General features: G+C 58.4%; 2 protein-coding genes across 2 annotated transcripts; both read left to right on the top strand.

Moving 5' to 3' along the window:
• Positions 1-33: 33 nt before the first annotated feature.
• On the top strand, positions 34-12288 carry UBE2J2 (ubiquitin conjugating enzyme E2 J2). Its single transcript, XM_049877579.1, has 7 exons — positions 34-202; positions 4274-4404; positions 7054-7094; positions 9990-10092; positions 10172-10310; positions 10846-10926; positions 11608-12288. The coding sequence occupies exons 2-7, from the start codon at positions 4274-4276 to the stop codon at positions 11890-11892; spliced, it is 780 nt and encodes a 259-aa protein (XP_049733536.1). The 5' UTR covers positions 34-202; the 3' UTR covers positions 11893-12288.
• A 4220-nt stretch (positions 12289-16508) lies between these two features.
• C1QTNF12 (C1q and TNF related 12) lies at positions 16509-20341 on the top strand. Its single transcript, XM_049875856.1, has 8 exons — positions 16509-17027; positions 18210-18323; positions 18439-18550; positions 18642-18793; positions 19139-19247; positions 19585-19675; positions 19913-19991; positions 20228-20341. The coding sequence occupies exons 1-8, from the start codon at positions 16857-16859 to the stop codon at positions 20324-20326; spliced, it is 927 nt and encodes a 308-aa protein (XP_049731813.1). The 5' UTR covers positions 16509-16856; the 3' UTR covers positions 20327-20341.
• Positions 20342-22223: the final 1882 nt, after the last annotated feature.

Below are 22223 nucleotides of genomic sequence, written 5' to 3'. Positions count from 1 at the left end.
AGCGGAAGCATGACCGGCCCCGCCCCGCGAGCGGCCATCTTGGAAGCTGAGGCGGCGGCGGCGCTGCGGCGGGTGCGGTGGGCTCGGTCCCGGCGCGGCGGCGGCTATCTCTGGCGCGGGCCCAGCTCTCCCGCACCCTGCTCTGGCCTCGACCACGGCGAGCCTGAGCGCGGCGGCGGCCTACGCGCGGCGACGGGGAGAGGTGAGCGCGCGTGCCGGGGCCTCGGGCCGCTCGTCCGCCCCGCCGGAGCCGGCCGGAGCGCCGGGCCGGGGGCTCGGGGCCGCAAGGCGCCGCTCGACCCGGCTGCCGGCTTGCCGTGTCGCCGCCTGCGCCCGCCGTCTACAGGGTCTCCAGTCCCGGAGCGTCGGTGCGCGGAGCCCGAAATCGGTTACGGCTGGCGCCCGGGCTCCGGGCCTTGTGGTCCTCCGGCCAGTTTGGGGATTGGCTTGGGTCTCTTGAGAACAAGCCTTCCCGTTAACTAGGAGACCTGAGGGTACCTGCAGGACGAGTCAGCGTTGGTCTTGGTTGATAAATATGTCCTTGGTACTCCTTGCAGGGGCTGGGGTGGCTGCCGTTTGGCCCGCCGTCGCTTCCCCGCGGAACACTTAGAACTTCAAACTGCTGTATAAATCCGAGCACTAATGAGTGTGCCCAGGACTGTGCTCTGGGGAAAGTGGCCGAGAGAAAATTCAATCAGAGTGGGGAAGCCGGACGGAATCTATCCCGCCCCCGGCCCCCGCCGGCAGTCTCGACTGTTGACTTGAGCCCTGGAAAATCGCTAATCTGCGCACTGCCCCTCACTCACCACATCTGCTTATTACCCGCGTGGACCCATCCTCTGACCATGTGTAACCTCTTGGCCTCCATTCCCGTCAATACCGGGCCTCATCTGTATCCATTCCGCTTCCTGGCTACTTCTGGGTCTAAGAGAGATAAGGCGACATCTCTGTCTCCAGTAGATCATAGTCCAGCGGAAGATAATGCAGACATGCATCCAATCACCACAGGTTTATTTGCAGACTGACAGTATTCCAGGGATCTTTATCGCAGGATTGTGGTCAGGATTCAGTGGAAAAGAACTTAGGAGTCTCCCTTCCTTGAAAAGTTCAGCGGGCAGACTTCATGCATGGTGGGACCTGGGGTGCTTCGAAGTGGCCGCCAGTGATCTCTAGGGCAGTTTCGTGGTGGTGGGCTGCCCCTCAGGACAGCTGCCCACCAGGGTGTCAGGCAACCTTGGTGGAAGAGGAAAAGACTTTGTGAGTGGCCTGGGTACGTCCTTTGGGCATCCCATTGGTCAGGCCAAGGTCTTAGCCACACCACTACCTGAATTCTGAGGACTCAGCTTGGGAGTGAGGTGCCCAGAGGAAGAGGGAGCAGGCTGAGTGGATGCTAGGCAGCAGCCTCACTGACATGAAACTGAAGGAAAATGTGCCCTGTGGGGAGGAGTCGTTGTTTCCCCTCCGTTTTTGTGTTAGAGGTCTTCATTGATGCCATTGCCTTTTTTTTTCCCCCTTACACTCTTCTTCCGTGTAAGTGATACACCTTGTGTGCCATGAGGTGAACTTTGTCCTGTAGATTCTTTGTTTTCACGTTTTGATGCCTTTGTATCTTTTTTCCACCCTCTCCTTTTTGCTGTTGTGTTTAGGTGGGGAAAATTGAGAGAAACAGCTTTACCTGGAGGGGAAATGAGAAACCTGAGAGAGGCAAAGAAAGGTAGTTGGAGAGCCGTTTCCTCTTTATGAACTGAGTAGTTGAGTCGTGAGTACAATTTTATTAAAGATTATGCCCATGAAAGCAAGGACGAGTGAGAAATCTGCTCCTGACTGACCAGACAGGACCCATTTTGTTTCTCATTTCGTGTTATGTTCATTAATTATCTCTAAACATCCAACCTAGCCACTTAGCTGATTTCCAAACACAACTGACTTTGAATTACTCAGTGAGTTACTTTGTGTATGAAAGAATGGTAACTTCAGGGTGAACATATTCTGTGTAGTGATTCTGCTGGTGGGTTGTTGTGTTTGTTACCAGGCGTTAGCCTGCAGTCAGTACATGGTCCATTTGACTTCTGGAGCTGGGAGCTCAGGGGCAGTGCTGTGTGTAGGCAGTGTTCCCTGCCTCCTCAGGACTCTGCCCTGCCCCCTGTGCTGCTGCCAGGTCCAGTAACCTGGGGAGGACCAGGCACGCAGCCCTGGCCCCTTTGGGGCTGGAAGGCCCCTGTGCAGTGTGGTGTTGGGTTATGTGGAAGTCAGGAGTGAAGAGCAGTGTTGGAGGCAGTCAGAGTGGGAGGCATTTGACTAGGGAAACCAGAGTGCCTTCTTAGGAGTTGGCTCTTGAGTTAGGCCTGGAGGGCCTGAGTGAGTTTCTTGCCAGCAGAGGCTGGGCTGGGATGCAGCCATGAGGCTGCGATGAGGAGGGGGTGAGCCGGGGAGAAAGACCAGGTGGTCTCCTTTGGGAGTTGGGAACTGAGAAGGCCTCTAGGGTGCTGTGTAGAAGCTGTGGCAGGCAGGGGGAGGCGTTGGTGCAGTTTGCTTGGGGATGGGGACCCTGAAGGACTTCTGAGGGGGTGGTGGGGCAGAACTTCATGGGGAAAGTTAAACAGACTTGAGCGTACAAGGTAGAGCGAGATAAAAAGATTAGAAGCTAGGAGACCAGTTGGGAGGCATTTGTGGTCCTGAACTCAGATGATTGTGGTGGGAAGGGGAAGAAGGGGTAAAGGAGGACCAGGCCCACCCTCTAGGCCCTGGGGACAGATAGTGAGCAGAAACAGGCTGCTGTGCCTCTTGAGTCCTGGCTGATGAGGGGACATGCAGGGGATAGACGGAAGGGAGGGAAGGAACCAGCATATGGCTGTCTTTGGAACTTCAGGTGCAAAGGCCCTGTGGCCGGGGAGCGACTGACAACTGTCTGTACCGGCCAAGATCCAGATGGAGATCCTGGCACTGGCATCCAGGGCTATTCTCATTGACGCATTTGGCCAGAACATGCCATGTGGGGCAGTGTGAGAGTGCTGAGTGGCAGAGGGGGTGGCAGGAGGAGGAGAAGCTGGCTTCGAGGTGGCAGAAGGTCTGCAGCAGCCAATCCAAGGCAGGCCATGTCAGGATGGGGATGGCTCCCACTCACTCTCCACATTTGACAGGCCTCTTTGCAGCTCCTTCTTCCTCTCTCATTCCACTCACATCCCTGTGTAGTTCTGTTCTCTACCATGTCTAAGAGGTGGTTTTCACACTTTATTTTTAGCAGCAGAGGCTTTTTCACTTTCCACCCTAGATTACGAGAGACTCCTGTGTGTAAAACTGTCTCCCCCATCGCTGTCCCTCCCCTCAGCCTCTGGAGCACAGCTGAGGGGCCCTGGGGCCCCCCAATCCAAGCCACCACCCCTCTTCTGGCTCCTAACCTTCACCGCTGCCCAGCCAGGGCCATCCCATCTGCCCTGCGCTGAGCCACTGTGGCGACCTTTCTAACAGAAGACTTGACCTAAGATTCTCCTGGGCATACCAGTACCTGAAGGGGGAGGCACAGCTCCACAGAGTGAGCCAGGCCCTGCCCCCAAGTGGCTGCAGCCCTGTTCTCCTATCTCCTCTGGCCCTGACGTGCTGACCCGGTCCATCTCTCAATTGCCGGCGGCTCTGTTCTCCTTGGCCCCACGCATGCTTTCAGGTGTCACCATCTCTCCAGCCTAAGAGGGACTCCCGCTTTGTGCCCCTGTCCCTTCCACTCACGATCATGGTGTGTTTTTGGTTAGGGCCCTGCTTGTGGTGTGTGCTGGTTTCTGTGGTGTTAGGACCCAACAGCGTGGCCTCAGCCACAGAGCTGAGCAAGTATACAAGCTGCCCGGAGCTGCTCTGGCTGGTCTCAGTGCACCCCCAGCTGGGACCCTTTCCATCTGAGGTCTCCCTCTGCACTTAAATTCTTCGAGGGCAGGGGAGGGGCTGCAGGGTTTTATTTATTGTAACTTCTGCCAGGTGCTTGGTAAATCTGTGTTGTTTAATGAAAGTGGTGGTGGGACAGGTGGAGATGGAGGGTCTGAGATCAGCAAGGGGGACACAGATCAGGGTGAAGGGGCGTGAGTTGGGGGGAGTCAGGACACCCTCAGGTTTTGATCCTGGGTGACTGAGATGAAATGTGCATGTTAGGATCAGGGGGCATGATGAATCAGGGAAATTAAGAAATAAAGTCATGCAGAAATTAGGGCTGCTAAAGCCAGCTTCAGTGAGGAGGGTGTGGTGGCAGACCTCCTGCTCTTTGTCACTGTGCGCCTGTTCTTAATAGATGAGCAGCAACAGCAATAAGAGAGCTCCAACGACAGCAACCCAGAGACTGAAGCAGGACTACCTTCGGATCAAGAAGGACCCGGTGCCTTATATCTGTGCTGAGCCCCTCCCTTCAAACATCCTCGAATGGTGAGGCCCCATGCTCCGTTCTGGCGGGTGGCACCGTGCTCCTACGGGTCTGGCTGGGTGGGTTGGTGTTCCCAATCATGGTGTAGAAAGGTGCTTGCCCTCTTCGGGTATGCGTGGGCATCACGAGGACTGCGCACTCTTGGTCTTCTTCGAAATGGATGGCATGCAGGGGACAGGAAGAGTCCTTTCTGGAGAAGGCCATGGTGTTTGACACTGGATGGGGGCTTTAGGGTGTGTGGGCTTTTGTGGTGGGCATGGTCTCACTGCTGTGGGTCAGTTCACATCTGTGAGTCTAGTAGTTAGAGGAGAAACTACATTTTTGGATGATATCACTCCCCCCCCCAGCCCCCCGCCCTGGCTGCCTCACATGGAGTAAGCCTGTCTGACCATCCTACCTGGAACATGAGTGGCCCAGGGAGGCAGGGTCTTCCATCTCAGCTTCTGGCACAAGACTGGCCCAGATACTGCCTCTGCCTGTACCCCGCTGGTCCCAAGGTGCCCTGCGCTCTGTAGACTCTTTGCTTGATAGCTCCTTTGCTGGATCAGAGTGGGGGTTACAAGACTTCTCAGATTAGGAGTTTGCCTCTGCAGAAGTGCCGCTGTGGCCAGAGTTGGTGGTTTTGTCAGAGAGAAAATGTGAGGCAGAGAAATTAAAAATCACTGTTTCCTTGGTTGAGAGGCATTTTATGTTTTGATCTTTAAAAAAAATAAATAAATTTTTTATTAATTCCACAAAAAAGAGATTTAACTGAAATAAAAGGAAATGCTTTTCAGGTCCGACTGGTAATTAATGGTTCTGAGTCTTCCTTTCTCAGTTAGCAGAGAAGGGCTCAGTCGTGGAAAGGCAGAAGAGGCCCAGGTGGGCAGGGCCAGGTGTGAGTGCAACTGTTTTCAGAGTGCTCCTGCCCCCAGATGACACAAAATCAAATGTGGATCCTAGGATGAAGTTGGCAGATGGGGGGGTGGGTTCCACCAGCCCTTCACCTCCTCCTTGATTCATGGGAACTCTCTTTGGGGGACCTCTCCTGCAGGTCTGTGGTTGGGAGTCCCCAGGACCACCCCCAAGTTCTCTGGTTTGTCGGAAGGACTCCCAGGACTCAGCAAAGTTGTGCCTACTGCTAGGAGATACAGCGAAAGGACACAGCAAAAATCAGCAAAGGGAAGATTCATGGAGAAAGTCCAGGGAAAACCAGGCGCAGGCTTCCGTTCCCTGTGGCTTCCCACAGGACACGCTAGTTCCCCAGCACCAATTGTGATAATACCTGCCAGAGCTCCCGGTGACACGTGAAACACTGCCAGCCAGGGGAGCCCACTAGAGACTCAGCTGGGCCCAGGGTTTTTACTGGGTGCTGATCATTTAGGCACCCAGACCCCAGAAGGAAAACAGATGTCCCACATAAACCACAGCCTAGCACCGTGGGCCACTCGTGTGGGTGAGGGTGGAGGGATCCATGCTTCCAGACGCCAGTTGAGAGCCCAGATGGCACACAGGCCTTTCAGAGGGTGGCGGTAAGGTCCATGGTGTAGAGAAGAGCTTTTCTAGAAGTGAACTGTTTTGATCACCTGCGAGCCTCAGAGCAGGTGGGTCCCCTCCCTTGCTTTGTTGTGCTGTATGCTGCTCACTAATTCCGGCCCACTGGCACAGGTGTAAAAGCTGCACCAGCAGACGACACTGCCGTGTGGCCCCACCAGCGTGGGGTGGGTATATGTGTGTCCTGGGGGGAGAGAGAGGATTGCCAGATGGTCCAAAGCGATCACCACAGAGACAGCTGTGCCTAGTTTCTGGGATGTAGTTTTACTTTCTTGTGTGTGCTTTTCTGTTTTCCTTGAGAGTCCAGACACCCTTTGCGGAAAGCCCGTTTCTCAGTGAGGGAAAAGATGGGAGTCCAGATGCTACTTCCCCTTGTCTGAGGCAGGCAAGGCCCTACCTGGGGTTGGCTGTTGGCACGTTGGCTTAGCAAGGATCGTGGGCTCTCCTGTCCCACGTACTTGAGGACAGCTGCTTTGAGGTCTGCCCCGTCTTTTCCAGGCACATCCGTGCCAGTACCACTGAGCCAGCCTCACCCACCTTTGTTCTTGTCTACATGTGTGAGAAAACAAGGAAGACCCTCAATGAGATAGATTGACACAGCGGCTGCAACAGTGGGCTCAGGCATGACAACAATTGTGAGGATGGCACAGGACTGGGCAGTGTTTTGTTGTGTTGTACATCGGGCTGCTGTGAGTCAGAACTGACTCGGTGGCACCTGACAGCAACAACGTGTGTGATATTTAAGCAGAAAGAAAAATACTAAATTCCAAGTACGTCTGGAGCATGTATTGTGAAGTTTGGGATTGCTTTCAGATTTCAGTAGACGTTAATGGTCAGAGGGGATTAGCCTCTCGGGTATTGTGTTCTGGGAGCTGAGTACTTTATGAGAACCTTAGCAACTCGGCCTTGAGGTTCTGCTGTGGGTGACTAGAGTGTCCAGAAGTGGTTATCCTGTGGCATGGGGCTGTGGCCTGGCCCCTAGCCACCTCATGTCCCTCTTTCGCTCTGTGTGTGTGAGCACCTGGGTTCGGCTGGTTGTGGAAAGCCCAGCCTCAGAGTACATAGGTTCTGGAGAATTTGCCATGCCCAAATATCAAGCAATGTCTTCTCTTCCTCAGGCACTATGTTGTCCGAGGCCCTGAGATGACTCCTTACGAGGGTGAGTACTCCACTCGGGGTGGGAGTGTGGGGCAAGCTTATCTTTAAACTTCAAGTGGCTCCTGTCTGTTTAGCATTTCCTGTTTATGACAGTCTTTCTGTCATGAATATGTGTTATCGTGACAGTTTTTCCATCCCAGATGTATGTTTGTTAAATTGGACTTAACGTGGCGCTCATCTTTGGGTCACTCGAGTCCTACAAGTGTTTGGTCAGAGGCTATAAGCACCCATGTGTCACCTGGCCCCAGACGTCAGTGGGATCAGTGCTGGGGAGATGTAAGCACCCGTGTTTCACCCAGCCCCAGACATCAGTGGGGCCAGTGCTGGGAAGAACAGACGGGTGAACAGGACGTGATGCAGCATGTTCTTCTGCCATCTTGCAGGACCAAGATGAGTGTTTGTCAAGGGGAAGAAAGGTGCGCTACCAGGGCAGGCTCTGTGCCGGTCTCTGAGCAAGCACTTTTCATTTCATGTCATCCTCAGAGCTGAGGATGGGTCTCTTTGTGTAGACAGTGTGTCCAAGCTCAAGAAGGCTAAAGGGCCTGTCAGCCAAGGGGGGTCGTCCTGGGCCCTGTTGGCAGGGAGTGGTCTGAGTCCTGGATCCTGTCAGCAGGGGGCGGTCGTCCTGGGTCCTTTCGGCAGGGGGGTAGCCTGCTTGGCACCGCAGCTCCCTACTGCCATGGTGGCTGATCTGGTAGCATGTAGGGCCCTTTGCCACTCAGGAAGTAGACCTTGAAGCTGCCGCTTATAAGCCTCTGCAGTCCACTAGAGCATCAGCAGGGCCCGTGCCAGCCTTGGGGTTCTGGGCCCTGTAGGGTAACAACGGCCACAGACACTGTCACTCAGGGCAGGCCCAGGTCATAGCTGTCAGCTGGCTAGCTCCTGGGTCCTGGCCTCAGGTGGCTGGAGCAGCACGCTCTGTCTGCCTCCGTGTGGGAGCACGCCCGAGATTTCGTCACAGAGTTCTGTTGCTAGAGAAACAGTGTGAAGCCCCCTGTTCTGGGCCCTCAGAGAATTGTGGGCTGGTGTTCTATAGGTAGTGTGCCAAACGTATTGTACGTGAAGTGCAATGTCTTTGACGCAGCAGTCCCAATTGATTTTGGGGTGACCTGTCCTAGGGAGACAATCGCCGGCCGGAGAATCTTGATGGGTGATGTCCTGGCGTCCTTTAAAATACTGATTACGGGGCAGGCTGAGCGCAGCGGCTGGTGTGGGCTCATGGTGGGCGTCCGCTTCCCTTGGGGTCTTGTAGATGAGGCCAAGATGGGGCACGAGCCAAGTTTCAGGAACATTCATACAATTTTGCAGAAATATGTATTAAGGGCGTACGCAGCTTTAATGAGCTTGAAGAGACACCAAACACGAATAATGGTTACCAATAGCAAGTGGGATTATGGCTGGTTTTCAAGTTTTCTTATTCTTTGTGGTTTTCAGTATTTTCCAAGTTAAGTTTTGAACATTTATTAATTTTGTAACCAGATGCCCCCCTCCTTCACCACCACCACCACACCAGCCGGGGTGTTGATGGCTGAAGTGCTGTTGGAGGTGAGCCTAGACACGTGAATGGATGCATATACACACGCACATGTGTGCACATGGTGACACACGGAAACGCATGGGCACATATACACATTTGTGCACACGTGTGTGCACACAGGGCACACTTAAACACACAACATCCCACACATGTCACTGGGGAGCCCTCCTGCGTGCAGGGCCTGCCCTGTCTGTCTGGGGTGACTGCAGGTCTGCATTTGGACAAGTTCCACGTGCTGCCTGTGAGAAGCAGAGGTTTGCAGCCTGGAGTGGCAGCACAGCTCTGACGCAGGGTTCAGTCATGTTGAGTGACAAGCTGGGTTCTGGGTTGACTTTGTGGGTGGCAGTGACGGGACTTGCTGATAGATTGGGTGTGATGTGGGACAGAGAGTCGTGGACAACATCATTTGAGTCTGAACCACTGGGGGATGGTGAAGTTGCTACTTGGTGAAAACCAGGTCTGGGGGAGGCATCAGGAGTGCGTCTTGGTTGTGGCGGGGCCTGTCAGGCATCCAGGGCAGAGCTGAGTGGACAGTCAGGCCGCAGGAGGCTGGCATGTGGACATGGGGGCAGACATCCAGGATGGAGGTGCAGGTCAGCGGGACGAAGCACAGGGACCCCAGGAGAGTGGACTGAGGTGGGGGCCAGCAAAGGAGAGGAAGGGGTCAGGTAGGCCGGGGGCGTTGTGGCGGCCAAGCAGGGAGGATCCACAGCCTGAAAAGACATGGCTGTGAGGGTTCAGGAAAGGGGGCAGGTACTGGTGAGGATGTCTCAGGTGACCCGAGGTGGGGAGAGACCTTATTGGGTGGACTGGGGAGCATCAAAGGAAAGAATCTGAGGGAGTTCACAGAAAGGAGAGCACGCCCATAATGGGTAGGGGTCATGTGCCACCAGCCTAGTAGGTGGAGGAGGACTGGATCGTGCGAGAGGGGCTGCTGGGTCAGGGCCTTGAATACGGGGGTGGGGGGCCCAGTCCAAGGAGGGGCTCCTCTGTGAGGCGAGGTGGAGGGCTACATCTGAGGAGCCCGTGGGTGTTCTCTTCTGAGTGAGGGGGAAGTGCATGAGGGAGGAGTTGGAGGGGAGAAGAGGGTGCAGAGGCGTGGGAGGTCTTCTCGGAGTAGGGGTCCCCCCCTCCATGGCACCAGCATCACATGGGCCTGGTTTTACGGGGTGGGGGCTGTGCCATGAGCAGCATGTGTGGAAGTGTTGGGGGGTGTGTGGGGAGTTTGAGAGCCTTGATGGGATGCTGGAGGGTGGTGGGGAGATGGGGAAGGGTGGGAGGGTGGTGGGGAGATGGGAAGTGGCACTGGGTGAGGCAGGGCTGCGGGGACGGTGACAGGCTCTTTCCTGTTCCATGCAGGCGGCTACTATCACGGAAAACTAATCTTCCCCCGAGAGTTTCCCTTTAAGCCTCCTAGTATTTATATGATAACCCCCAATGGAAGATTTAAGTGCAACACGAGGTAAGGTGCTCTGGGCCAAGGTGCTTCCTCTGGTGGGAGCCAGGTACACCTGCCCCTCCTGAGTAGCTCCTCTCTGCAGGTTGTGTCTTTCCATCACCGATTTCCACCCTGACACCTGGAACCCAGCATGGTCTGTCTCAACCATCCTCACGGGGCTCCTTAGCTTCATGGTGGAGAAGGGCCCCACGTTGGGCAGCATCGAGACCTCGGACTTCACGGTGAGGAGGCACCTTGTAGGGGATCTGTGGTGGCCACTTCCTGTTCCTGAGACACTGTTACCTCTTTGCAACAAGCAAGCAGCTGCAGGAGGAGGTCCCTGTGTCCCCTGATACCTGGCCCCACCTTTGTACTTGGGGATGCCTTGATGCACAGCCCCCGACCCCTGCCGTGCTGACCACATGGACCGTCTGCTCAGCACCGGTCAGGGATGGGGTTGGGGTAGGGCAGCCGGTCTCAGTGGAGCTGCTGCAGCAGTGGCCACCTGGAGTCGTGCGTGAGGTGACAGCACCTGTTTTCTTCGCATGAGCTTGTGGTTTTACTTTTTTAAGTCGGAATCAAGTGTAATGTTATTAATTGATGGTGATGAAAAGATGAACGAGCTAGTCTTTTTAAGACTGAATCCGTTTCCCGTGAAGAGCGAGCTTCTTAAATGCTTTCTGTGATACGAAGATAGCAGCCCTTGACCAGAAAACATCCTGTTTAATTTTGAGAGTTGAAATGAGCTTTCAAGCGGCTGTTTCCCTTCTCTTTCAGAAAAGACAATTGGCTGCACAGAGCTTAGTGTTCAACCTAAAAGACAAAGTCTTCTGTGAACTGTTTCCTGACGTTGTGGAGGTGAGTGCCTTTCCCTACACTAAGACGCTCAAGGTTTGCTTCTGTGTTTCTGCGTGTCCCCAAACTGCAGACACCTCGGGGGACCCTCCCAAGGGGTGCAGAACATGGGGGGCTGCAGAACATGGGGGGCTGCTCCGCCACAGGCATTAGCGTGCACACTGGTGGGTGGACAAGTGACAAGTGTACAGGAGAGGAGGGGCAGTTGGGAGACCTGGATGGTGGGCCTCCAGGCCCTGCAGAGACAGCAGAATGGAGCTGGGCAAGGGTGGGAAGCAGGGGCGGAGCCTGTCCTGACACATCTGCTGAGGCTTTGAATGGACCAGGAGTGGGCAGCACGCTCTGGGGTTTAAACACTTCCTGGTCTTTGCACGAAGGCAGTGCCATAGTGGTCAAGGCCTTGGCAGTTCAGCCTCAGTCAGACCTGGCTGATTCAGGGCCGTGAGCCCCAGACTCAGTGACCATGGGGACTGCTCAGTCCTCTCACCTGCAGGACGGAGTTAAGAGCGCTGGCTGCCTCATAGGGCCAGTTCAGGATAAATGTGGCCGTTGGGCAGAGTGACGCATAGACCGTGCTGTTCACACGGCCATTGGTTCACGTGAACGACAAAGCACTTCCCTCTCCCCAGCCCCTGGGTGCGAGGCAGCATGTCTTTAGACCAACGTTTTTCTCCTGTCTCTCAGGAAATTAAGCAGAAGCAGAAAACCCAGGATGAGCTCAGCAGCAGGCCCCCAACCCTGCCCCTGCCAGATGTGGTCCCCGACGGTGAGACCCACCTTGGCCAGCACGGGGCCCCGCTGTTCAACGGGCACGCGCCAGCGGCTGGGCCGAACCCCCCGGGGCTGCAGCAGGCCAACCGCCACCACGGACTCTTGGGGGGCGCGCTGGCGAACTTGTTTGTCATCGTGGGGTTTGCCGCCTTCGCCTACACAGTCAAGTATGTGCTGCGGAGCATAGCGCAGGAGTGACAGCACAGCGATATCCTCGGGGCAGCCAGGCCAGGCACGGACAGCGGCAGGGCCATGGCGGGCAGACGTGTGGCAAGTGTGGTGCCTCACCTGACTCCTGCGTTTAGCTCTTTAAAACCTGGAAAAGGACAAAACCAAAGGGTGATTGGAGGAGGCGGAGTGAGCCCTTGAAGCCCTCTTCTCCCAGTGGTATCATCGGGGTTGGGGCCATGGAGCTGCTCGGGGCGCGTCCAACATGCGGTGCCGTCCGACACGTGGGCCGTCACGCTTTGATTTTTATAGCACATTTCCTGTTTTGTCTTTGGACTTGTTTTAGTAAACATGTTTTTCATTTTATTAGATTTGGTCACTTAAAAATACAAATCTCAAAAGCCTATGAAGTACTCAGTGTGTATCTTAGTGGGATGTTCTGATGGCCGGGCAGAAAGCCCATGTTTGCCCATCCTGTGTGTTCCCCCCAGTTCCTGCAGGGTGTCCCTTATGAGCCCCTCGTGTCCCTCTCATGTCTCCCTGTGTTCTCTGATGTCCCGTGTGTGTCCCCCAGCCTCAATGCCATTCTTCTGGTACTGGTCTGGCTGTCAGCAAGGTGGGGCTGTGAAGGAGATGGCGTGCTCTCCTCTGTGCTGGGTGATGGGCACAGTGCCAGGGAGCCTTTGCCAAACAGTCTCTGAATGAGGTTGAGGGCTGGGGAGCCCAGTCAGCGATGGGAACACCCATGACAGACACCTACTGGGACCTGGCCGACCTTGGTGTGTTCAGGGAGCCAGAGGATTTTCTCTAGGAGAATTCTGTCTGCACTGAAGCTGCCGTGAGAAGCTGCCACTCTGACCGCCAGGGGTCGTCATTCCCCAAGGAGCGCATTTCTTCCAGTTTTACTCAAGCAAGAGAGAGAAGTCACACACGCTGGACCGCCACTGCAAGGATCATTGCCCAAAAGCTGCCCTTTGCCAGGCATCTGCTCTGAAACCCCGTGTTTGCCGCAGCCCAGGAGGAGTGGGCCCAGTTTGGTAGTAAGCCCAGGTGGCAGTGATGGTGAACACAGCCTTACACCTCTGGCTTGGGCTGAGATGGGCTGCATGTTCACATCGGGTGATGGAACTTGGCGTCACAGAGGGAATGGCTGCCCTCACAAGGCATGTCCAGGTTTAGTGTAAAAACCCAATGTGACCTTGCTTTTGAGTTCGATTACCCCAAATTCCCAATGGTCTTTTTTTTCTACCTTCTGTTGTTAATTTCACAGGTGGGGAGGTGGGTGTGGGCTGTGAACAGCAGTTGGAAAGGTCAGGGTGGGTCGTGGGCACAGGCGGGGAGGTCAGGGTGGGCTGTGCCCACCCAGTAGGGAGGTTGGGGGTGGGCTGTGTCCACTGGGTGGGGAGGTTGGGGTGGGCTGTGTCTGCTGGGTGGGGAGTAGGGGTAGGTTGTGTCCATAGGGTGGGGAGGTCAGGGTGGGCTGTGAGCACAGGCAGGGAGGACAGGGTGGGCTGTTTCCACCAGGCAGGGAGGCTGGGGTGGGCTGTGTCCACTGGGCGGGGAGGTTGGCGTGGGCTGTGCCCGTCCCCAAGGCCTGAGGGCCGGGGCTGCACCATGATGGCACCTTGAAGGGCACAGAAGGCCTCATCTGAGAGCCAAGTGGGAGAGAGTCCTTCAGCTCTCTTTGGCTTTTGATTGTTTTAGATTGCTTTATAATTTACCACTTGTAAGTATTTAACCCGCTTTTATAAGAAGAATCTTTTCTTATATCTTTGTTTCTAGTTCTGCTTTGTTTACATTTATGTCTTGCTGCTCGTGGCTGTCCTGTGTAGCCTTGAAAGCCCTGAAAGACCTTTGCGGGCCAGGGGTAGGGGGCGACTCGCCCATGGCGCTGAGTGTGTGGCGCCGTACTCTCCATGGTGCTGCCCTGCCCATAGCGTGGGCAGCCTCATGGGGCCCTCCTAAGCCTCTGTGGTAACGAATGGAAGTCAGGATAAGTGGCCATTGCGTGGTTGGGGGCTGCACACTCCCCTCTGGTGGAGCTGTGGCGTGGCTGCCATAGTGGGTGGGGCTCTGCACCAGGGCCCCCTCTGCCCCTACCCATCCCTCCCCCTGCGGCTTCGCTGTGGGGTCAGGGGGAGTCCAAATGTGCTTCCCGAGACTCAGAGCGGAACGTGAGCATGTGTGGGGCTCAGATACCTGTGGGTGTTCCTTTCCTAGATATGGGTCTCAAGTTCAAGTCTTGAGTCTGTAGGGGGCGGGTTCCCTGGGCCAGCAGAGCCTCGGATGGCATTGTGAGCTTATGCTGTCTTCAGTGACCGGTAGGACCTTGTCCATCTCAGAGCACGTGCTCACATGGACCCACACCTTCCACTGTGGCAGGAAGTCACTGGTGGGGGTAGTTGTGGCTTCTTGCGGGCCTGCCAGGGTCCTGCTATGCAGAGTTGAGGTGGCGATGTCCCCACATGTGTGAAGCCCTTCCTGCAGTGCAAGCCCTTGGGTGCGCATGTGGAGCTGGCCTGGGAGAGGAAGTGAAGCTCGAGTGCGGGCCTTGACTGAGGTCTTAATTCCAGCAGATGCACTTGAAAGACCCAGTCAGAACAGCCTCCTTGGTGTGGGCTGGCGGGGCTCGGGCCGGCCTGTCAGGGAGGGGGCTCACACAGCCTGCTTCTCCAGGGCTGGGGTGGGGCAGGGTGGCCTGGGGTGTCTGGAGTGGGGTGGGGTGGAGCTTTGTGGCAGGGTGGTGGGGGTCTGGGGCTGGCTGGCGGTTTCTGGGGCAGGTGTGTGGGATGGGGGTGTTGGGTGAAGAGAACAAGCAGTTGGACCTCAGCCCCCTGGAGGGAGGGTGGCCTCCTGGGGCAGGAGGGAACCTCCCTCGCTCTTGTGTGGATTTCTCAGGGAGCATCACTCATGGGGACACACACAGGGGCCCTAAGGAGACAGAGACCAGAGGATCAGCTCTGTTGAGTAATACCCTGTGGATGTCTGGCCTGGGCCGGGGTGGCCATGTGGTGCCGCCTGTGGGCAGACGGTGGGGGCCCACTCCATTCTGACAGTGCCTGGCGTGGAGGTTGAAGGCGTGCACCTGGGCAGATGCTGCTCACAGGTGGGGGCCACTCTGAGTCTGCGGAGACCTGGTGGCAGGAGTGTTCCCCCTGCCCCCCGCCCCCATGAGCCTTTAGCTTCCCCTGGACCCCAGACGTGATACCGAGAGCTCTGGCCTTGCTGATCACTGCACCGGGCTTGGAGGGCCTCAGTGGAGCCTTGCCTGCCAGATGCTCTGCTTTGAGCCCTGGCCCCAACATCCACAGGCACTAGCTGTGGATGGGTGCGCATAGGGTCCACTAAGAGGTCAAGTGGTGGGGCTCTTTTTGCCAGCACAGGTCCAGGCCACACGGAGGTGCAGGTCACTGGGCAGGGGGTGTCCAGCTGGCTCCAGCCATGTAGTGGGCCTGAGTTCCCACGGGTGGGTGCAGTGGGTCTTGCTGTGACCCCTGCAAGGAGCCAGCATTTGGCCCAGAACTCCAGGCTGGCTCAACACATGGTTGCTGAAAGCTTATCTCCAAACAGCCCCCTCAGAAACATGTGGAGTCCCCACAGAGGCCCTGGGAGCCAGGAGGGCGGAGGGGTAAGCTGGCCAGTGGGCACGGTGTCCTTGCTGCCTTTGCCCTTCTTGCGGACGTCCAGAAACGGGGGAGTTGAGGGGCTCTTTCACCAATGGGGGCGTGCCCAACTCACTTCAGCCACCCACAGCGTGGGACTCAGAGAAGAGGCTGATGCCAATCCAGCTCAGCCTTCAGCATCCCTACCCTCCACTGTGTGGCCACTGCCCACCCCACAGGACCCCTTGATGGCCTTCCCATCCCACTCCCTGCAGCTGGAGGTTGTGCAGAGGGATACCGTCTCACCCTGTGGCCACCCTCTAGCCTGCACTCTTTTTGGAGACCCCCACAGGCCAAGTGCCTGTACAGGGGCCACTCTTGCCCAGGAAGGCGCCTCCTACACACACAGCCAGGGGGAAGTGAAGTCTGGGGGGCTCCTTCCCTGTCCTGCCTGGCTTAGGGCGGCAGGGGGCTGAGAGGGCAGTGAAGTCTAGGGACCAGCTCTGCCACCCACTCTTGCGCTCTAAGTGAGTCAGTCTTCCCAATGGAGAGGTGGTGCCCAGGGTCACCCAGGCCTGGTTCCTGCCAGGAAGGTCCCTGACCCAGGCTGGGATCCTAGGGTCTGTGCCCTGGGCTAGGAAGCCTCTGGAAAGTCATCGGTAGGGCATGGGAGGGGCGGAGCTTGTGAGGCTGTTGGCTCTGTGGCGCCGTGTGGCTGCTGGGGCAGGGGGCTGTCAGTTTGTCATCAAGGGCACCCAACCTGGGGAGGCGCAGGAAGCTGCAGTTATTAGCAAATTGGACCTTGGGGATTGGTGGGGTGGGGGCGGGGCAGGTTAGCTGTTGGTGACCCCGCCCAGGTCCTGGGCTGAGGAGTTCACTGGACAGGGGTAGGGGGCAGGGCTGTTCTTAAAGGAGGAGAAGGGAGGGCCTGGGGAAAGAAGATGCAGCTCCTCCCTGACCAGCCCCCTGCCCAACTGCGGGTCAGTGGGGAGGGTCCCCGTCCCCGGCGCCTCTGGGGCGGCCTGGGGGCGGCAGTGGCGGCTGACAGATCATCAGCGCGTGAGCCCTCCCCCTTGGAGCCAACAAGGTTTGGGAGGGAGCAGAGGATTTATTTGGCGGGTGGAGCGTGGAGGGCAGTGTTCAGAGAGGAGGTCGGGCCGGTGTGGCCAGGGTAGACTCACTCCTCCGTGGGCGCCGTGGGTACTGCTGGTACAGGAGCCTTCTGAGCCATGCCGTCTCTGAGCAGACATGCAAGGGCACCCTGGGGCCTCGCCTGAACGCGGGGTCTCCAGGCACCCAGCGCTTCAACTGCCACGCCCCTGAGCAGACCGGGTTTCAGGTCTCAGCACCGCACTGAGCATAGGCCACTGTCTGTGTCGGGAACCACAGGACATGGAGGGCTGGGTGTTGGCTGCAGCCATGGCCCTCCTCTGGCTGCAGCTTGCACCCCTTGGGGGTGTTGGAGCCCGGCAGGAGCCCAAGCGGCCAAGGCAGCCCAGCCAGCGCACCGTGCCCCTCAATGCCACCATCCCCAACGGCCAGGAGCCCCTCAGCTTCCCCAAGGTAGGCACGGGCTGGGCACACCTGGCCTCCAAGGGGCGCTGGCTGCTGTTGGCACCCCTTCCTGCAGCCCTGTCAGGCTGGAGAGGGGTGTCAGGCAGAGAGCCCCCTCCTCTCTTGCAGCCTGGGGGATGGGGGCTTCCTAGCAGGGCTGCCTTAACCCTTTGAAGCAACAGGCCCAGTATGCCTGGAGCAACCTGCTGCAGAAGGTGGTGGCCATAGGTGTGATTGTGAATGTGCTGGAGGTGAGGAGGGGCCCTGGGTGGGCTTGGCAGTGGGTCCCCAGACCTGCGCTAGGGAATCTCAGACTGCAGGGGCTTTGGCCAGCCTGACCCTTCCTGGGGGTCCTCAAGCTGACTGCCTAGCTCACCCATGAGGAAGGCACCCTGGCTGTGGCCTAGTGCCCACCCCTCAGGTACCAAGTGCCCAGTCTGTTCTGGATCTTTCCAAAACAAGAGACTACATCTATCCCAACCCTGGGCCTCTGGGGCCAGGGTCTTCTGAGGGGGTATTGGCACTGACCCCAGTAGCACAGGCCTCAGGGCGCCTGGCAGGCCCCCGCCAGCCCTGGCGGCCTTTGATCCCGCCCGCACCGCCTCCCAGGGCGTCTCCGTGGCGGCCTGCCCTGCCTCTCAGCCCACGCAGCCCATCAGGCCTGAGGCCATGTTTTCCAGACGGGTAGGCAGAGGAGGGTCAGATTGAGGAGGGTCAGGGCTGTGGACAGCAGTGGCGTCCTTGGGCCTAGTCTCCAGGCCGGCGTCCCAGGGAGGGGCAGGGTCTCCCACCTGGGCCCCTGAGCCACAGGCCCCCTGTTCTGCCTCCCCGTGGCCAGGATTGCCCCTCCAGGTTTCTCTGAGGAGGGTGTACCTGGCCATGTGAAGTTGGGGTGCTACAGGCTGGTCCTCCCAAGCGTGCCCCCCACAGTCTTGTCCCTCCAGGCCCCTGACCCCTCCTGGGTGCTAAGGAACAGAGTGAGCAGGAGCCCCTACCCCTCATCCAGGGCCCAGGGGACTATGAGAGGAGCTGTGTGGACAGATTGAGAGCCACAGGTGCTTGGTCAGGATGGTTCCTTCAGCTCTGTCTGTAGGACTCCCAGCGATGCTGTTCTGTCTCTGGGACAGCTAGGCACTTCCCTTGGCTGGGGCAGCATACTAGTCCCTCTCCCCTGCCCCACCCCCCACATAGCTACCAGAGGCCTCGGGGCCTGAGTTCTCAGATGCCCGTAAGACATGGCTGGACTTTGTGGGGCGGTCAGACGACACGGTGAAGAAACGATGCCGTGCCAGGGACAAGAAGTCGGTGAGTCCTGGCCCAGCACTACCCTCCAGATCCCGACCTTCCCAGACCCTCTGGGGTGTGCTCAGTGCCCCCCACCCCACCCCTGGCCCTCACTTTCTCCTCTGCCTGCCCCCAGAGAGTACTCCCAGGCCCCCCAGGGCCTCCTGGGCCCCCTGGCCCCCCAGGGTCCCCTGGTGCCGAAATCAACAAGGAGGCCCTTTTTCAGGAGTTCCAGGAGATGCTGAAAGGTGAGGCCGTTGCTGCCGCTTCCCTCCCTCACCCTGGCCTGTGCTCACCCTGTCCTGGCCCGGGCTGGCCATATGTGCCTTGTCCCCTCAGAGGCCACTGAGCGTCGGTTCTTGGAGCTGCTGGGTCCGCTGTTGCCTGAGGGGCCAGGTGGGCGGCTGGTGGCCGAGGCCTTCCATTGCCAGCTGAAGGGCCCTGTGCTGGTAGACAAGAAGATGCTGGTGGAGCTGCAGGGTTTCCAGGCTGTAAGTGGGAGAGCTGGGTGGGGGGCTGTGGGACCAGGGGGCAGCTGGGGTGGGAGGGCCTGGGTGGAGTCTAGGGCTATGGTATGGGGGGGCGCTGGGCACAGAGGTGAGAGCGGCCCTAATCAGGGTTAGGGGCCCTGCTTATGAAGACTCCCCCTTTCACCGGAGCCAGGAGCTGGGTCCAGGAGGTGGCCAGGAGGCAGATGATGCCCCACCAGGCCCCTTCTGCCTCCCCACAAGAGCTAGGGCTGAGGGACTGGGGTATGGGGTGTGGTCCAGGCCTAGAGCCAGGAGGTGCGGGGTGAGGGCCAGGCCTGGAGCTGTGCTAATTCCTTTCCCTCGCAGCCTGCAGCCCAGGGTGCCTTCCTGCGGGGCTCGGGCCTGAGCCTGGCTTCGGGGCGCTTCACAGCCCCGGTGTCTGCCATCTTCCAGTTTTCTGCCAGCCTGCACGTGGGTGAGCGGGAGGAGCAGGGGGTGGGAGACTCTACTTGAGGAGTCCTGCTTGGGGAGGTGGGACAGGGTACGAGGGGTCCTGCTAGGGGATGAGGATGAGGCATGGGGGTCCCCTTTAGGGATCCCGCTTGGGGAGGTGAAGGTGGGATGGGAGGATCCTAGACAGGGTACAGGAGTCCTCCTTGATCTGCTATGCCCCTGGCCTCAGACCAACTCTCCCCAATCCCGGCAATCACTCCTGGGGTGGGTCCCAGGCACTGTGCCCTGAAGCCCCCAGCCCCCTCCCCCAGTGGCACCCCTCCCTAGGGGGGCCACTGCAGACTGGGCCATCTCCGCAGACCTTGGAGAGCTAAGGGGTAAGCTCCAGCTGCGGGCGCGAGACATGGTCCGTGTGCTCATCTGCATCGAGTCCCTCTGCCACCACCACATGTGAGTGATGCTGCCCAAGCGCTGCCGCCTCCTGGACCAGGCGCTGGGGCAGGTTCAGCCCTCAGGGTGGAAGTCTGGGGCGGGGTTGATCCCATGGAATGGGGGGTCTGGGCCTGGGGAAGGGTGGGGCTCTCGGGGTGAGGGTTTGGGACGAGGGGGAGTTTAGTCCCTTGGGGATGGTCCAGGTCCGGGGTGGTTGCCACGCCCTCACTTGCACCACTGCGGTGTCCTGTCCAGGTCCCTAGAGACAATAACGGGCCTGGAGAGCAACAGCAGGGTTCTCACTGTGCACGTGCAGGGGCTGCTGCAGCTGCAGGTGAGTTGGCAAGGGTCCTGAGACCTGGTGGGGTGGCGGGGGAGCTCTCCCTAGTGCTTGTGTGCTTGGGCCCTTTGTCTGCTGGTTCCCTACCCCACCCCACCCCCAGCATAACAGCTTCCTGCATGGGGCATTGCTGGTGGGCATGTTGTCAGGTATGAGTGAGTTTCCCATGTGGGTGGGGGTGACTTCTTGGCCACCCAGCACCTGTGACGTTTATGGGGGGGTCACCCCAGGCTGGGCAGTCGGCCTCCGTCTTCGTGGACAATGGCTCTGGGGCCACCCTCACCATCCAGAGCAGCTCCAGTTTCTCAGGCCTGCTCCTGGGCATGTGAGACCAGAGGAAGAGATGCCACCACGCTGCTGTCCTCTGTCCACGCCCATGGTTCTGACAATAAAGAGTGAGGGGCTCGAGCCCGCATCACCCTCCGTGTTGCCTGGTCATTGCTTGGTGGTGGGGCCAGACAATTGAGGCTGACCGAGGGTGGGGGTGTGGTGGGGGTGTTATCAATGCTTGACCCAGACTTGACCTCAGGTCTGCAGAGGGGCCCGCAGAGCAGTACCCCCACGTTCATTCACACCCCATCCTGTGGGTGCACATGGCCACAGGGAGTCTGGGGACCTGCTTGTCCAGTGACCACATTGTCTTCTGGAGCTGGTTTGTCACTGGGCTCCGGCCAGGGACATGGTGCCCCCCACGGTTCCCTGAACCTGAGAACCACCCCCCAGAGCCAGCACTGGAGGCCATAGGGGTTGGCTAGCAGGAAAGTGGCGTGATGTGATCCATTGCTCCCACACCTGGGGCACAGAGGGTGAAGGGGTACCTGCACCTGAGGTGCAGGGGATAGTGGTGTGCCCATAATGGCGTGCAGATGGCAAGTTTCGGAGTGCATTTATATGTGGGGAACAGAGGACAATGGGGGAGCCCTTGGGAGGGTCGGGGTCTGGAGCCCAGAGCCCCAGGCCTGCAGCTGGGAGGATCATACCTATTGGTGGGGGACAGGTGTTGGCAGCAGGCGTTGTGTGCCTGGCTGCTTGTGAGGGGTTGGGTGGGGAAGGGGTGGCAGGCCACTGCAGCAGGCATGTGCAGACCCAATGGTCAAAGACCTGTGGGTTTGGTACCCCCGCCCCCTCCCGCCACCCCCTCTTGGCTCCAGCAAACCCAGACAAAGAATGTAAATTGGCCATAACAGGACGTGCCATGGTCTCCAGCCGCTGAGATAGCATCTCTGGTTGGCACCTGCACTCCCAGGCAGGCTGCTGTGGGCTTGGGGGACCCCAGGCGTGGAGGCAGAGGTGGACTCAGTGGCAGGAGGGTCTGGAAACCCCATTTCCAAGGCTGATGGGGGCTCCCTTCAGGGGCCAGAGGGGGCAGGAAGAAACTGGAAGACAAGCTGGAGCCATTATCCCCCGACACCTGCTGGGGGCACAGGAGGGCCCTCCCTGAAGCAGCAGTGGGGTAATGGGGCTGCTGATGGAGCTAAGCCGGGCATTTGTCCATACAGCTGATGGGCTTGCCTGTTGACCTCTTCCTGCTCACCTCTCCCCCCACATGTCAGGGGTGGCGTGGGGTGCCTAGAGGGGAGCTCTGCTTCACAGCGAAGGCTGCTACTCCCTCGTCTGAATGGGAGTGTGCTGGCAGCCGGCAGCCTCCGAAGATCAGGGTCCCCATGGAGGAAGTGGGTGGGAGGGGTACACAGGGAAGGCTGAGGTTGGGGAAGGGGGTGACATCTGCTACTCCCAATTTTGGCATCCTTGTGTGACCACAGGTGCCCAGGAGGGGTTGGGCATAGACCCGGGGCCCTGACCTGCCTTACCTGAGGGGCTCTGCCTTGTAGGGGTAGGAGGCTAAAGTCCTCGGCTCAAGGTTCCCTCTGTGGCCCGTCAGTGAGAGGGAGTAGGGCCACACCCCTCACAGAAGGGGACACTGAGGCTATGCCCAGGAGCTCCAGCCCAGGGCATGGTGCAAGGGCCGATGGTTGGGGTCTGTGGAGGAGACAGAGCAGGGCCTGGACTGGATGGAAGGTGGGGGCACAGATGGGTGCTGGGGTGCAGAGGGGCCGCAGAGGTGGGGAGATTCCTGGGGTAAGAAGGGGCTGAGGTGGGTGGGCACCTGGGGTGGGTAGTGGCTGCTGGGAGGGCCGTACTTTTCTGGTTGGCATTGGATGGGAGGGTCAAGGGGGAGCGCATGGACCCTGGGCAGCAGATCCCTCATTTTGAAGCATCAGGGTT

The sequence above is a fragment of the Elephas maximus genome, chromosome 3 (assembly GCF_024166365.1).
Source record: "Elephas maximus indicus isolate mEleMax1 chromosome 3, mEleMax1 primary haplotype, whole genome shotgun sequence".
Classification (NCBI taxonomy): Eukaryota; Metazoa; Chordata; class Mammalia; order Proboscidea; family Elephantidae; genus Elephas; species Elephas maximus.
This window is presented reverse-complemented; position numbering and strand designations above follow the sequence as displayed.